This window comes from Pocillopora damicornis, chromosome 10, assembly GCF_964200805.1.
Source record: "Pocillopora damicornis chromosome 10, jaPocDami1.2, whole genome shotgun sequence".
Classification (NCBI taxonomy): Eukaryota; Metazoa; Cnidaria; class Anthozoa; order Scleractinia; family Pocilloporidae; genus Pocillopora; species Pocillopora damicornis.
Genome location: NC_142679.1, coordinates 20,481,923 through 20,498,618, shown reverse-complemented (window position 1 = coordinate 20,498,618; position 16,696 = coordinate 20,481,923). Strand labels below are relative to the sequence as shown.

The 16,696-nt window shown below is 37.5% G+C and overlaps 2 protein-coding genes and 1 pseudogene across 3 annotated transcripts; all 3 read right to left on the bottom strand.

Annotated features, from left to right (window-relative positions):
- Positions 1–1,655: 1,655 nt before the first annotated feature.
- LOC113664627 (uncharacterized) lies at positions 1,656–4,102 on the bottom strand (annotated as a pseudogene). Its single transcript, XR_016180570.1, has 5 exons — positions 3,988–4,102; positions 3,664–3,885; positions 3,136–3,225; positions 2,741–2,890; positions 1,656–2,206 (listed from the first exon to the last, which is right to left on the bottom strand). The product of XR_016180570.1 is annotated as an uncharacterized LOC113664627 (transcript).
- A 4,007-nt stretch (positions 4,103–8,109) lies between these two features.
- Positions 8,110–10,227, bottom strand: LOC149039328 (uncharacterized). Its single transcript, XM_089185380.1, has 2 exons — positions 9,592–10,227; positions 8,110–8,563 (listed from the first exon to the last, which is right to left on the bottom strand). The coding sequence occupies exons 1-2, from the start codon at positions 10,004–10,006 to the stop codon at positions 8,253–8,255; spliced, it is 726 nt and encodes a 241-aa protein (XP_089041506.1). The 5' UTR covers positions 10,007–10,227; the 3' UTR covers positions 8,110–8,252.
- A 2,378-nt stretch (positions 10,228–12,605) lies between these two features.
- Positions 12,606–16,395, bottom strand: LOC149039327 (uncharacterized). The gene is made up of 5 exons (XM_089185384.1): positions 16,128–16,395; positions 15,783–15,994; positions 14,839–14,929; positions 14,346–14,495; positions 12,606–13,766 (listed from the first exon to the last, which is right to left on the bottom strand). Exons 1-5 carry the CDS (start codon positions 16,240–16,242, stop codon positions 13,228–13,230), a joined length of 1,107 nt encoding a protein of 368 aa, XP_089041510.1. The 5' UTR covers positions 16,243–16,395; the 3' UTR covers positions 12,606–13,227.
- Positions 16,396–16,696: the final 301 nt, after the last annotated feature.

The following is a 16,696-nucleotide window of genomic DNA, read 5'->3' as shown; positions in this document are numbered from 1 at the left end:
AGCTGCCTTTCTGTTTGGAGGAAATCTTAGAGCGACCTTTCAGTTGATAAGTCGTTAAAAATTCAACTCGAAAACATACGAATATAATCCATAATCCAATATATTATTATGTATGATATATTGGCTTATTTGTTGTAGGTTCAAACACCCGTGAAAACATGCATTTCGGGAGAGAAATATATATAACAAAGTTTATTTGTTCACATCAGATAGTTATTACATGCGTAAGCCAGACAGTTGACAAATAATTTTACACAATTTTATACAATAAATATTCACATACAATTACAACGTGTAGACATTAATCTTCCTTGCTTACAAACATCTAGGTATTAGGATAATATGTAAAGAGGAAAACTACAGACTAAACATAATTACAATTAATAATTAATCTTTCATCTTATTAATTAGAGTATCTATGTCGACATAGGAGTTTTCAGTTTCTAGAATTTCGATTAATTTTGTTCGTAGACGTAGAAAATGTTGGGTGAATCTTGTGATCTTGAACAAAGGTACTCTACCTCACAGCCATTGTTCTAGTGGTGACGAAAGAAACAATAAGCATCAAAGCATATAATTCCTTTTTAAATTGATCCAAATCCCGCCATACGTTAGCGTGTGGGGATGTCCTAAAAATAGTTCATTATTGTTGATTCATACCTCCACTTTCAATGCCATAATAATAATGTGTGAGTAAAAATGAAAACAAAAATGGAGACTGTCAGCTAAGTTTCGTGTTTATTCCCAAGTCTAAGGATCCGGTTTCAGAGGAAAAAAAAACCAAACAAATTAAAACAAAACAAAAGATAACTAACCACAAGATAAGCTAATCCTTCCTGATGGAGGTAACTATGAATGAACTGAACTATTGGTTTCATGATGACAAGGCTAAAAGAGAATCATACACAGCACTACAATCTGTTGAGCTTAAATTTACTTCAGAAATGGCAACTGCAATAAGTGCTCTAAATTCCAGCTCCTTTTCACTCATGTCTACCTAACGTTTCTTGCTTTTTACATATTTCATTGTGTACTTCTGGCGTTAATTTATCCGAAAATCCACGATGAACAACATTCTCTATAAGACATGTAAGAATACATCTATTTACAATGAAAAAAGATTGAATGATCTTATCAGGAGTATGGGCTGCATAAAGTTCACGCCCCTGACAACTTGAATGACGTGCTTCGGGTGTATATTGCGATTCTTCCTATCCATAATAGTACATACAACTTGAGAAGTAATGTTTCAGAGATGCAAAAATACCAATTCCCAAGAGAGGCCCGACGGTTTCTGAGAATACAACAATAGTCCCTTTGATACGCTGTTACTTACTGTCAAGGTGTTCAGAGGGTAAGTTAATTCAAGATCTTTAAAATGAACCTGTTTATTAGAAGATAACTTGTTTATTAAATATGGGGAGGTTTTTAATATATAACAGTAAAGTTTTGCTTTTCCTAGGTGTTAAGAGGACATGTTTATTCAAAGATCTTTAAAATGAACTTTTTTATCAGAAGATGACTTTTTTATTAAATATGAGGAGGTTACCACTTATGAATAAAGGATGGATGCAGAAATTTTCTAAACTCCTCACATCATAGTACCGAATGCCTGTGTCTAAATGTTTTAAAAGGCAGAAGAAACAGCAAAGTTATCAACGGACGTAAATTCTCCAGAAGTCACCGGATGTAACAATTTTCTCAAAATTATCTCAAAATTATCATCACATTGCCAAGCGTTCGAACTTGGCCAAGTGATCCAATGATAGCTACCCACAACGAATGCTGAGTATATATACAGCTCCTTATGCCCTTCATGTCCCCATTTTCCAACACGTATCGCACCGTTTTCCGTTCCCCATTCTACGCATCTACTTGCAAGGATTGAGTTGTCTCCCTTGAGTTTTTCAAATGAACCACAGGCTTTGGGAAAAACGTCGGTATCACCGGCAAAGAACCTGGCTACAGCTTCACCAGAGCTGTTCACGGCCGTTTTGATATGAAACGTTCGTCCATGTTGCTGTTTATGGCAGTGGAATCTCAGTTGAGTGAAAGATATGCGGGATCTCAACTCTCTCATACCGTACAGAGAGAACCATTCTGTTGCTGCTGTAACGACTGACTCCTGCGTATGTTGTTTCAATATTCAAATAGGTGGGGGGCACAGTTCCCCCAGCAATAACGTTATAGACTAGGAGCCAGCCTCCTGCCAGAAATTAAAAAAGAAAATGTGAATCGCACTTATTGGGAGACCAGAAACAAGTCTGTTTCTCTTACAATAAAAAATGGGGGACTTCTAGTTATGCCTTTGCGCCACGGCGCAAAAGTATGATCTCTCCCTCTACCTACCGGCTTTATCTATTTAAAGAAGATAAGTTGGTAGAATGGTTTTGTTCCTTTGTTATCACCTCGGTGATTTCAGATAAAAACCCTGCTTAACCTCAAGCTGGAGCTTTTGTCTGTATTTCTGCTGTTACTTCTCTAAAAGAGTCTTGAACAATCCTGCTGGTTTTGCTCTAGCCTTTTAGCACTTTCACTTGAAATGCGGGCCACATCTTAAACTCCTCCCCTAAAACAGATGTTTTTGTTTGTCCGTAGCATTCTTTGAATATTTTTTCTGTATTTAATTATTTTGCAGCAATTTTTTTCTTCAGGGTCAAACAGCACAAAGGTTGCCTTTGCAGCCTTGCTCTTCTATGCACAGCCAAGATTACAGAAACGAGTTATTTACAATGCTTACCTCCATCAGTTGTCATGTCACAAAATACTTTTAAAGAACTTCCATTTTTCTCTGGGTCGATCCAGTACTCTCCGTCTTTTTGAAAGAAACCTGAGTCCCGGATGTCCTTACACGAATGACCAGGCTGATTGAAATATAAGCCTCTGGTAGCTGAAAAGGAAATGAGCTTTAATCTTAATGAGTTTATTAATCTTCGCACACCAGTTAAGATGTTATGAATAGGAGAAAAAGCTAAACGCAAACTTGAACATGATTGTCCGCATGTATCTTCAGAAATGCGTTTTAAAAGGAGTCCCCAATTGGAAGTTTACACCATCTTCATTGCACTTAATTTTCATGTATTTTGTTTGGCAACGTGTAAAGTAGAACTTTTCTAGAACAGTCTCACCACTTACGTGTTTCACAATGTTTTCCTTTGTATTCCGGATGACACTGGCCGCTTTTAGTTATTTGTTTGCGCCGCGGGAAACATCCATGCAGGAGGCCTGATTAGTAAAACAGAAAGTTAAACGTTTTTCTTCCCGTTCTGCCATCGATTGTTTTTTAGAGTACACAAAAGCTTGTTTTCTCGTTATCAGTATTCAGACGCTTAATGTGCGTTTCCAAAAATGAAATTTGACGTTGCCCTTACACTCATGTCAACACTCAGAACATGCTATACAAGCAGAAAAGAAACCTTTTGGTTCGCAGTGTGTTGCAAACAGGAATTGCTAAAAAATGAAGATAGTTAAGACTCGCTCGGAGAAACGTTTGCACGAGACTTTTAAGTGCCTGGTGTTCTGTTTACAAAGTGAACGCCTTCTTATAAGCCAATAACGATTGATTCTCTCAGTTTTAATTAGTATACAGCAGTAGTTCCGAAACATTGTTCTTGGCAGTGACTAAGATAGGAAAGTTATCAACAAACCTGCTCAACCCAGAACCCATCTGAACAGAGCTATAGTATGTAGATCCTTTCTTCTTTTTGAAATGACCTGGCTTCATCTGCCATGTTTTATTATTCAACTCACAGCTACGTTTTCCATTGCTATCACTGGGATGAACATTGATCGACTTACAGCTGTTATTTCCCATACATTTTAACTGGCATTCAAACTCGTCCACAACAACATTTGTCTGGATAACATGACCCACCAAAGCATGGTCTGAAAGGCAAAAAAAAGTTCTTTCTAGTAACTACTAGCTATGCAAAGAGAGTGTAAGAATCGGTTGGTTTTGGTTTTCTTTTTTTCGAAATATTTACTCACCGACTTGAGTTTCAAAAACGCTTCCACAAAAGTCTTTGTTCGCCAGGACAAACGGGATTCCCAAAAGGATGTTAAGAGTAACAGTGGCAAACTGGGTTCGCCATAAAACAGCCATGCTAAAATTGGCCGTTTTATCTTGTCGAGGTGGAGTTCCCTAGTTTTCTTGTTGCATATCAGCTTTTTTATATTTGCCTTCCTCTGTAAGCAGAGCGTCATTGAATGACAACTGAAATACTTATTGTCTACAATTCATGATTCCTTTTTATTCATCGCTTTATTGCTCTTCAGTTTGCATAAAAATTTCTTTTGTTCGTTGTAGTAGTAGGAGAGTTTGTTTCTGCTCTTACCATTATCATTGATAATCTGATTCGCCAAATCAACAGGGTGGCTTTTGTTTTGAGGAATTTCCAATTAATGGATCAACTTTGCTCACGAAATACATCCACACAGGAAGCCTGACATAATTAATACAAAATAAAAGAAAATTGATTTTTTTACTTTATTTTTATTCGCATGGCACGAGAGGACAAAAACTTATCCCTTTCATCCTTTGAGTAACTTTTTTTCTCTTAATTAAGAAAGTGATCACGAATAGCCGTTCTAAATAATATACTCTTTTTAAACTAAAGAACTATTGGGAACGTTGATAGAGTTTCCGAGAACATATCAAAAACGTAATCAACTTGAGACTTAGGTGAACCTAATAATTTGCATCAGACTGCAAGCTTTTTGTGAACAGGTAACATCACCAACTCGTGCTTCAACACATTACTTTTGCAGAAACTTAACGGATATATAACGGCCTCGGGCAACATTTTCAAGACCTCAGTCACGGTTTTTCACCATAGGAATCGACCCTAAGCCGGTAAATGATATATCTGTTTTTTAAAAACCTAAGGAAATTCTTTCCGAAAGAACCCGAATGAAACGGAAAGATCCTCCATAAACTGATTTGTTAGCGAGTAAATGGTAGTTAAAATTAAGGTGATGCAAATTAAAGAGATAATAATTATCAGCTTGAGGTAGTGACCGGCGTCTTTGCGTAAAAAATACTGCCTAGCCGGAAAAACGAGGGATATTTATGAAAAATGGTAACGGAGTAGGGATGTACTCTGCGACTCACTAAAGCGTTACCGTTGCCCGTGGTCAGAGATAGGAAAATACTACTGACCGGGTGAAGAACCAATCAGATTGTGGGATTCGTTACCATGCCCTCTGAAAAAAAAAATCGATGTCCTACGCGACTACGCGACTAGTCGAGAGCATTAAAGAAGAATTCAATATAAACCTTTCAAAACCTTACGGAGCCTTATATGTGACACAGATGAACAGTGTTTATCGCGCGCCTTGATTGGCTGGTGCGAAAGTGATTAATGAACAGCAAGAGTTTAATTTTCGACCATTTTCGCGGTATCTTGACAAAGACAAACTAATTCATTAGGCTCTGTGTGCTATGTACTAAAATAATTCTTCACTTCGGTGTCAGTGAAAGTGCTGGATGTTTACTTGGCCGTTTTGCCTCTCTAGCTCCACTTTGGTAAATAATTGTTAATCACTGTTTCAAAAAATTGATTTTAATGTACAGTCGAACCTCAATTATCCGGACCTCGATTATCCGGACTATTCGATTATCCGGACTTTTTTATCTGGTCCCAATTTTTACATGAATATTAATTATTTGTGATCTTGAAAACTCAAAGTCGCAAAAAGCCCAATAATCCTTTCAAAAGACTGTTAAAACAGCGTATCATCCTGTGCGCTTTTCAAAATTCGAAAGTGCGTCGAGACAAAGAAATATTCTGATGCGTTCAGCTGATATCTGATTGGCTCAAAAAATAGAAACTGTTATCTGGAGAGCTTAGAAAAAATGTAAGTTTTTGGTTTAATAGTATGATGAATTTAGATTTGTGTTATTTTTTCGAAGATACCTCGAGTAGGCGAAAATTCTCGATAACCGCAAGACAGTGTTACTTCTTATTCATCAATCTTCTCTCTTTTAAAGTTCAGGCCCCGGTTGTTCGAAAGCCGATTAGCGCTAACCCACGATTAAATCGCCCTAACCCAAGAATAAAATTTAACCCACGATTAGTTTCTGTTCCTGAAAGCGCGATTAGCACTATCCCAGGGTTAAAATAAAGGTTAACTTTAACACACCTAGCGAGGTGGATTAACTCACTAATCGAGGGAAAACTTTCCCCAAACAAAACAAAATGGCCGACTTATTACTTGGCGGATTAGGCTTAATGCCGGCCCCAAGAAGGAAAGAAAGGACATTTAGGCTACCAGACGACTTTTCCCTGTCCAATTTTACTGATGAAGAATTGAGAAGTCGATATCGTTTTGGCCGAGAGTCCATAGAATTTTTATCTGAGCTCGGTAAAATTTCCGCACAGCCCCATACTATTGTAAAACAAATCTGTTTTCCCAATGGCAATGTATTGTTTTAGTCATTGTTTTCTCTATTCAAGAACTGAATGCATAATGAAGTATGGGGCTGTGCGGAAATTTTACCCTGAGCTCCTTCGCGACGATCTTGAAAGAGATACATCTCGAAACCGTGCTTTGTCGACAACTGTGCAAGTCCTTGTAGCGTTGCGCTTTTTCGCCTCCGGAAGCTTTCTTCAAGTTATTGGAGATACTCTGGGCCTGTCAAAGTCATCCGTGTCCCGTATAATCGGTCAAGTTTCGCTTGCCCTTGCACAGAAACAAAGAAACTTCATCAAGTGGCCATCGACCGAAGAGGAGATACTTCAAAACAAACGCGGTTTTTTTACTAAGGGGGGATTTCCTGGGGTAATTGGCTGTGTTGACGGCACTCACATCAAGATTCAGGCACCACATGAAAACGAAAACGATTTTGTCAATCGTAAAGGGTTCCATTCCATAAATGTGCAAGCAATTTGCAATCACAAAGGTAGGTAAAATACTCAAATGTCACAATTAGTGTTCTATAAAAATTGCAAAATAACCTTTGGCAGGGAGGGGTACTCCTCTTATGGAAGGTTTTAGATTGAGATTTCTAGCACACCAGCTGCTATGGGGTTGTATTGTTGGGAGTTACTAGATTGCAGTTTCACATATTCAGGAAATGAGAGTAGTGTTGAAAAAATTTTTTTTTAAATATTTTTTGAGTCAAATGGTATAGGTGGAGTTTGGTTTGCAAACACACATACAGAAAATTTACCAAAATTATCACACCAATATTTTAGTGACAGTATAAAAAAGTAAAAAACAAAGGGAAAAAAGCAAGAAATAATGTGGGATATTTGTGAATATATTGCTCAGCTAATGACCAACAGAGTGCAACAATCAGCAGGGATTTCAAAATGATGCAGTCTCCCAAATTTCAAAAAACAAATTAAACAATGAAAAGGTTTTCCAAGTAAACTAAATATTTGTATCAGTTACCCCAGTTCATCATAGACACAATTATTGTCGTTTCTCTCTGCAGTACATTTTTGTTATAAACTGAGATGAGATTCTGAGAACTGGTCACATAACTTCTTTGCTGTTTTATTTTAGGCATGTTTACCAACATTGTAGCACGATGGCCAGGCAGCACCCATGACAGCTTCATATTTAGGGATTCAAGAATTGGCCAACAACTTAATATCCAACACCAGTCCCTGGAAGATGGTTTACTGTTGGGTGACAGTGGTTACCCTTGCAAGCCATACCTGATGACCCCTTACCTGAATCCAGTCACTGACAAGCAGCAAGAGTTCAACAGTGCCCACAAAAGAACAAGAGTGGCAATAGAACAAGCCTTTGGCTGGTGGAAGCGAAGGTTCCATCTGCTTCATTCTGAGATCAGAATGAAGCCAGAAAAAGTGTCCATCATTATCGGAGCATGTGCAGTTTTACATAACATTGCAATTCTGAGAAAGGAACCTTTGGATGGCTATGCTGAGGTTGATGATCAACCTAATCTTGTTTGCTTCCGGGGTCCAGAGGATGGCAAGGTCATCCGAGACCACATCTGCAACACCTTTTTCTGACAATTTTTAATTTTTGTATTTCTGCCTCATGCAATCAGTTTTGCTCTTAATTTAACTTCCCATGAAATATAAAAAATTCATATATGCATTTAAGGGGTTTCTGGTTGAAAAAAACACATTATAATAAGTTTGACTCAAGAATCTGTTTTATTATGTCAAAATACATTTTGAGAACAAAATACATTGTGTATGTTTTATAATAAATTATATGAGAACAACATTTGCCCAAAATATTTCTTTAAGAGGACTTATTACACTATTCCTCCTTTAAAATGAATCGGTATTGGGAACTACAAAATTTGCATTTAATGCAGTTGCGAAGGTTTGGTTTGCATTGACCTGTTGCTCCAGAAGATGAATTTGCATTTTCAATTTTTGTTTTTTAAGATTCAACATTTCCTTCTGAGTACACAGGCATTCGTACTGCATTTTTAAAACATCGCCATTACTTATCCTTTTTGAAGGCTTCCTCTGTTCATCAGCCTTGGCTGGTGAAGAATGCATGTCTTCGTTAAGGCTCAGACAGTCCTCTTCAAACACAGTCTTCGCAGACTCTGCTGGTAAATGAGCATCTTCTCCTACAAAATATTTCAAGCACAATTAAGGTTTCACTCAGGCTCAAAAAGTGTGAATTTAGTTTTATGCATCACATAAATGAAATAACAGAAGGAGCATCTCTCCCGCAAGGAATCTGAGGCTTAAACATGTAAAAAATAAATTATTCAATTTCATAAAATGAATTTGTGTACTGGTAGACTTAACTCAGTGAAATCATTCACGAAAATGCTTTTAAAATCTGTAAATCATGTACCAAAAGTTAAGCTTATTTTAGACAGATAAAGGGGAATCAGAGTGAATCGACAACGAGAACCGTACCACAGTTTAGTGATCGAAAAAATAGGACATGATAACAGGTACAACAACAAATTATTTCGTCAATCAGAAACATAAACAAAGTTGCGTCAAAACGAAATAATAAAAATTAGTTATTTATACATGTAAATAGCCGATCGTAAATATTTGAAGAACACTCCTTAGTACAAGATAAATAAAGAAACAATAGGAGCACTTTGTCTTTGGCAAAACAAATTTTAACCAAATTATAAACCGTATCCAAGACATTCTTCGAAATCAAAGGTTTTTGTCTCACTCCTCAGATCGCTTTCCAAAATGACGGAGCTATGCAATCTTCGACATATGAATTAATCAAGTGAAGCTGAAATTTATATATATGTCTGCTAAATTACTGACAGTCCGTCATGAGCGTTCGTCTATATTCAGCTCAAACAGGGTTTAATCTAATGCAACCCTATAAATGCCGCAAAAGCAGAAAACCGGTTTGGAGTTCTCCGTAGCAGCCTTCGCTTAGTGAAGTACACTCATGAAATGTGACGGGATAATAAACTAAACAAGGTAAAACTTGATTAATACAGTTACGGATATTGGAAAAAAAAAACATGCAAACTTATCTTTTCCTCCCTTGTGTCCGAACATTTCGTATGCTCAAAGACGGGAAAGCGATTGATAAGCTGAAAACCCCGCCGAAACAACATGGCCGGTTGACTGTCTACAATTTCCTAGAAACAATAGAGAATTGTTTACAAACCTGTCTCAAAGCCAATCAAACCGCTGAACGCCGGCGTGTCCTCAAGCACCTCAATAATCTCTTTGCTGGCAACACTCGGCGACTTTGGAGCCCGACCACCTCCAGTTATCTTGGTCTCCCTCTTGAATTCTGCAAATTCTTTCTTGGCGATGCTATGGAGATTTTTCCACTTGTCTTTTACCTCCGTGACTGTTCGCTTGGCTGTTCCCACCGCATTTACCGCTTGGGTTATTTCTTCCCATAGCATTTGTTTATTTTTATTGGTCACAGCATTCGTTAATTTGGATTGGATTAAATCGAGATTTTTTTTGACATTATCGGTGATGACTTCAATGTCATAAACTGAAAAATTATGCTTTCTTTTTCTGTCTTTCGTTTGGTTTCCACTTCCATGTGCACTCTCCCTTTCCGCCATTTTTTCCCTCCAATTTGTTTTCGCGCGTAGCCGCGTAGCTCTTAATAACCGGTTTGACTGGTTTAACCTCAGCTTAATCGTGGGATAGTTAATCAAGGGATAAATCTGCTTTCAGGAACGTTATTTTAAACCTAGATTAGCTATCCTTGGGATAAGAAATTTAATCGTCGATTAACCTCTAATCGAGGGATAATTTAATCGGCTTTCGAACAACCGGGGCCAGAAAGATTACAATGTCCTCTGAGCGATGTCAGATTTAGCTGTCGTTTTCATAGCAATAATTTCCTCCGTTTTAACCTCCTCAAACATCATGGGGAATTCTTTCGTTTGTTGTATCATAAGGACGAATCGGGATATGAGGTCAGTGGCCTAACGAGTGTTATGTTAGTGAGTTAGAGCAGGACGTCTGTTTATTTGTAAGGAAAAGTTAAAGGAGAGGTCGTATTACGAGCCAGCAGGGCATTTCTAGCCGCAGTGTATCCTAGTTTAAGAGGCATGAGACGATTGGGAGTATGGCTACTCTACCTCCCTACCCTCTCTAAGTCCAGTCCATCTAAATCTACCACCCAGGCTACCATCCAGTAGTTACCCCTGTATACTCCTGGGTGGAGAGAGGCATTGTATAAAAGTGTCTACTTTTGAAGAATATTGACGTGCTTGTGAACAGAACAAGGGTTAAGTTCGCTGTTGATATTGGTGTTGATGTCCCTGTTACTTATGATTTGGTTTGTAGCACTGAGCAAATAAGTTTTTATCTTTGAAGAGTAAACGAAGTGAATAGTGTGTTATTTTAGGTTAGTCCGTATAAGGAAGACACAAATTGAAAGTAAATTCTCATTCTTTCTTTTCTTTTCATTTGACACGAGATGAAAAAACTTTTATGGCGTTTCACTCAATCTAGCATTACATAAGAAATCAGCAAGCCACCGGCTGAATTAAAAGTCGATAAAATCATATGGTGACAAGAACTCTTCAATTTTCGATTTGCAGTGTTTGATTAAGGTGCGGATGGGAGTCACGTTTTATTCAGGCCTCATCCTACTGGTCTTGCAGATGAATCTTTGCAGCCTGTCCAAAACACCAGACGGCGAATGCAATTCAGCGGCCACACTTAAGGCATGCGCAAATGAGTCAATCTTGGCTAACCGTGCGCCCATTTTTCGTGTAAAATTTAAATAGGAAAACGTAAGTAACGACCATTGTGACTCAAAGTTCTGTTCCTCGAGAACTGTAAAGGGAAATGAAAGTAGAGAACAGGAAAGCTTAAGACTTTTCACACACAAAGGTTATTTGCTCAGAGGTGTCTGGTTGTTTTAAACTCATAAAGGTTATAAGCTTTTAAGACACTGCGGCCCATTGTGAGACAACTTGGTCCTAGCAGCGTGATAGCGTCTGCGCATGCGCAGAAGTTTGACCGCTGTGTTGGTGAATGTAAACCTACTCCTATTTATAACACGCTATATTTCTTATTCAAAACATGAATGATGATCACCAGAGCAAACCAACATTGATCGCACACTATCAGTGATGCCATTTATATTTCTACTTGCTAAAATACCTAAACTTCATGCAGTGTCGAAAAACCAAAACCAAAATAATCACACCCAATAATCAGAACAAAGGTTAACTCTTTAACTCCCAGACCAAATTTGTAATTCTCCTTACTGTCAACCATACAATTCAACCATATAATTCTGGATGTCATGGAAATGGAGACAGTGCCCTAACATAATATTTGCCCATTAAAAATTTGTTAAGTGTAACAAAATTAATGTCTTTTAATTTTTGTGATACCTTAACTTTTTAGTTAATATCAATTATCAATCTCGAATAAGCAGGTTATGTAATGGGAGACTTCTTGGAAACTCAATTAAATAAAATTTGTAAATGAAAAAATGAAAAAAAAAGCTTCCTTCAATTCTCTAGCCAACAGAGCAGGCGTAATATTGGGAACGAGTGCTCAGTTTCTTCTCGGTGAACATCCTACCTGCAATCTTTCATTTTAACAAAAACAAAAAGGTGGGGCGAGAAATAAATCGCTCCAAGGGGGTGCGTAATTTTACAAAAAAAGATTCCTTTTAAATTGTTCCAAATCCTGCCATACGTTAGCATGTGGGAAAGTCCTAAAAATAGTTCATCGTTCTTGATTTAAAACTTCGCTTTCAATGCCATAATAATAATGTGTGAGTAAAAATGAAAACAAAATGGAAACTGTCAGCTAAGTTTCATGTTTATTCCCAAGTATAAGGATTCGCATTCAGAGCTAAAAAAAAAACAAATTAAAACAAAGCAAAAAACAACTAACAACAAGATAAGCACATCACTACAGATGGAGGTAACTATGAATGAACTGAACTATTGGTTTCATAACGACAGGGCTAAAAGAGATTCGTACATAGTACTAAAATCTATTGAGCTTAAATTTACTTCGGAAAATGGAAACTGCAACAAGTGCTGTGAATTCCAACTCCTTTCCTACTCATGTCTGCCTAACGTTTCTTGCTTTTTCAATACTTCGTTGTGTACTTCTTGGCTTAAATTTATCCTAAAAAAACCGCGATAAACAGCAACAATTTCTGTAAGACAAATAGGAATACACCTATTTAAAATGAAAAAAAAAGATTGAATGATCTTATCAGGAGTCGCGTGGAAGGGTAATTTGACTGATAACTGCGAGACCTCTCATCCCTGATTGGTCAATGATCGATACAAAATGTGTCATAATATGCCGAAGCATTGTTCTTACAGCAAAACCAACAAAGAATGCGGGCTTCCTAAAGTACACGCCCCTGACAACTTGAGTGACGTGCTTCAGGTGTGTATTGCGATTCTTCCTATCTATAACAACACATAAAATTTGAGAAATAACGGCTAAGATTTGCAAAAAATTCCAATTCCCGAGAGGGGCCCCATGGTCTCTGAGAATACAACGATAATGCCTTCAGATACGTTGTTACAAAGATATTACATTAACTTTTGTTTAGCCAAGTTGTTAAGATGATGAGTTGATTCAAAGATCTTTAAAATCAACTCGTTTATCAGAAGATGACTTGTACATTAGATTTGAGAAGGTCGCCAATTACGGATAAAGAACGGATTTTCGACAGGCGCAAAAATCTTAAGCTAACAGTTCAAGATGCTCTAATCTTAAAGTATATTCGTTTGCTCCTTCAACGCCAGTTACGGGGTTTCCACTAAAGAGCCGCAAAGCGTTGCATTAATTAACGGACATAAATCTTCCAAAAGTCGCCGCGCGTCAAATCGTTTCGACTGTCATCACATTCCCATCTGCCATGGCCTGAAAACGTGACCCAATGATGGTGACCAAAAATGAATGCTGAGTACATATACAGCTCCTTATACCCTTCATGTCCCCATTTTCCAACATTATCAGCGCCGTTTTCCCACCCCCATTCCACGCATCTACTTGCAAGGAATGAGTTGTCTCCCTTGAGTTTCTCAAATGAACCACAGGCTTTGGGAAAAACGTCGGTATCACCGCCGAAAAACCCGACTACAGCTTCACCAGAGCTGTTCGCGGCCGTTTTGACATGAAACGTTCGTCCATGTTGCTGTTTACGGCAGTGGAATCTCAGCTGAGTGAAAGACATGCGGGATCTCAGCTCTCGCATACCGTCAGTAGAGAGAACCATTCTGTTGCCGCTGTAGCGACTGACTCCTGCATATGTGTTTTCAATATTCAAATTGGTGGGGGGCACAGTTCCTCCAGCAATAACGTTATAGATTAGGAGCCAGCCTCCTGCCAAATATTAAAAAAAAAATGTGAACCGCGTTTCTTCGGAGACCGGAAACAGCTCTTCCATGACTCACTGTTGTTTTCACAGTAAAAAATTGGCTACTTCTAGGTATGTCTTTGCGCCACGCCGCACAGGCACGGTCTCTCCCTCCACCTACCGGCCTTATCGATTTAAAGAAAAAAAGGTAGTAGAATTGTTTTGTTCGCTTGTTATAACCTCAAGGGCTCCAGATTGAAACCCTGCTTTGACCACAAACTGGAGTTTTTCGCTGTTTTTCAGCTCCTGCTGCTCTGAAGGAGTCTTAAAAAAATCCTGCTGGTTTGGTTCCAGCCTTTTAGAACTTTCACTTAAAATATGGGCCACACCTTTAACTCCTACCCTAAAACAGTTTTTTTTGTTTTGTCTTCTTTTGTCCGTAGCATTCTTTGAATATTTTTCTGTATTTAATCATTTTTCAGTATATTTTGTTTTGTTTTTTTTTAATTTCTTCCAAGGTTTAAATACCACAAGTGTTTACCTCTTTAGCCTTGCTATTCAATACACAGTCAAAATTGCGGAAAAGAGTTATTTGCAGTGCTTACCTCCATCAGTTGTCATGTCACAAAATACTTTTAAAGAACTTCCATTCTTCTCAGGGTCGATCCAGTACTCCCCGTCTCCTTTTGAGTCTCCAGCTTCCAAAATGTGCTTGCAGGACAGAGCAGGATGCCGGGAAGACCAGCCAGGTACAGCTGCGAATTTAAATATGTTTTATTTTTTAGTGTCATGGTTCAGGGTCAATTGCCAAATAATTTGGCTTTGAAGAATAGTTGTGCTATGTTTTTATCCATTCGGACCATCTTGGTCGCGGATGGCTGTTCTTGGTCAGCAGAGTAATATAGACATGGAGGATGTGACATATGCAGTCAAACGTAAATTTCTCCTTGATATAGCTGTACTGAATGAGATGTGAATCACGACACACCCGTGTATGTGTTTCTGTCTTTGTTTTGCTTTGTTTTTTCACTCGCAGGTACAATAAAAAACTTGCATGGTAAGGGCTTATGGAAGTGGAAAACATGGAGTGTTTCTCACGTGTTAGGCAGCCTTTCTCTTTGCGTCCTGGATGACAATGGCCGGAGTTTTTCGCTGCTTTCTCATCGTGAAAAACTTCAATGCAGGAAATCTACGTTGAAAAAGATTCGGGACATATTATACCGGTCAAATCTAATTATTAAACGGCTCTAAATATTTGGTGAAAAGTTTTAAAAAATTTTTTTCAAGTTTTTCGAAGTTTTTATGTATTTTGATGACGTTTTTATGTTCAAATAATCAAATATTGCAGTCACGGTTGCAGATTCTAATAGTTAATTCCGATTCATTTTTTCTTCAAGTTCAAAGCAACTAAATTATTTGAAAAGGAAATTTTGCACATTTCTCAGGAACCGAAGTATTTTTACTTCTTAGTTTCAATTGAATTGTATTTTTTGGTAAACTTGCCGATCATAAATAACTGAGAAACTCTTTTTAAAAATCAGAAGATAGATGGAAGCAATGAGACAGAGAACTTCAATAAACTTTATTTAAACTTAACTCTTAGTGGACTTTGCAACGACAGGAATTAAGTTCCAATAAGCACCAATGATAAATCAATAAGCACGGAAAGTATATAGAAGAAATTCCATCTAACCAGTTTCATTGTTTAACTGCAAATATAATTCGTCGATTCATTTCCTCGCTCGAAATAAATATCGATGACAAGGTAAGCACTAAACCCGAAGAAATCGTATTTTGTCATTCGAACTTTGTTGAAAAAGTTAAAAACAAACAAACAAACAAAAATATATATTTCCCATCGTATTTTGCCATTCGAACTTTGTTGAAAGAGCTAAAACAACAAAAATATATGTAGTTTCAGTAATCAAAGAGTGAAAACGCGACTTCGTGAAACGGGAGTTGTCAAGATCACCGATTAATGAATTTAAGTATTAGCCAAGAAAACGTAATTTAAAGGAATTCATGCAAACGACTGAACTTACCTGCACCAAACCGTAGTAAGCAGATCCTCTCCTCTTTTTAAAATCAGCTGCTTTCATCAGTCGAGTTTTGTTGTTCAGCTCACAAATAACATCGTTTTCTTCCAGGTAAACGTTACACGATTTACAGCGGCTTTCATCTATACATTTCTCCTGGCATTCAAATTCGTTTTTAACAACACTCTTTTCCATGACATTACCAACAAAAATATGATCTAGGAGTTATGAGTACAGGAAAATCTTTTAAGAACTGGAGAATATCGTTACTGCACTATTCATGATTGTCTAACAAATGCAAATCGAAAGAAAAAGAAGTAATAGTTTCTACGGGTTTTCTTTTTTTCTTACCAACTTGAGTTTCGAAGACACGTCCGCATAAGTCAGAGTTTGCCATCACAGATAAAATCAGGCAGGAGATGATAAGAATTGTAAAGGCCAACTGAATCGGACCCGTATTAGCCATTGACTGATAAAAACTTCCCTTGAACTCTTGTCGTAACTTAATCAATTGAAAGCTCTTTAAACAGCAGCTTTTACAAAAGAGAGATTTCAATGTTTTGTACAGAGGGGCGGTGGTTGCACCGAAAGAAATTATATTTTGCGTATGAACTCTGCCTTTTTAATTCTTTCCGCAACCTTGTATTGTTTTAAGTTGGTTTTCTCACAATTGATGAAATAAACAAAGCTTCCTAATAATTTACGTACCGCATTATAGTTTTCTAGTTTAAATACCAAGGGGCAAATAAGCTCAAAGTAATTAAATTACAATGAAACTGAAAGGAACCGAAAAAAACTTTAAAAAAAATTTGTTTCTTATCGATTTAATCATCAACCACTTGACGCAAACAAAAGAGATTCAACCTCCCACCAGGAATTTTTTTAAAAATATTTTTGTGCATAATTGTCAGTGTTGTATT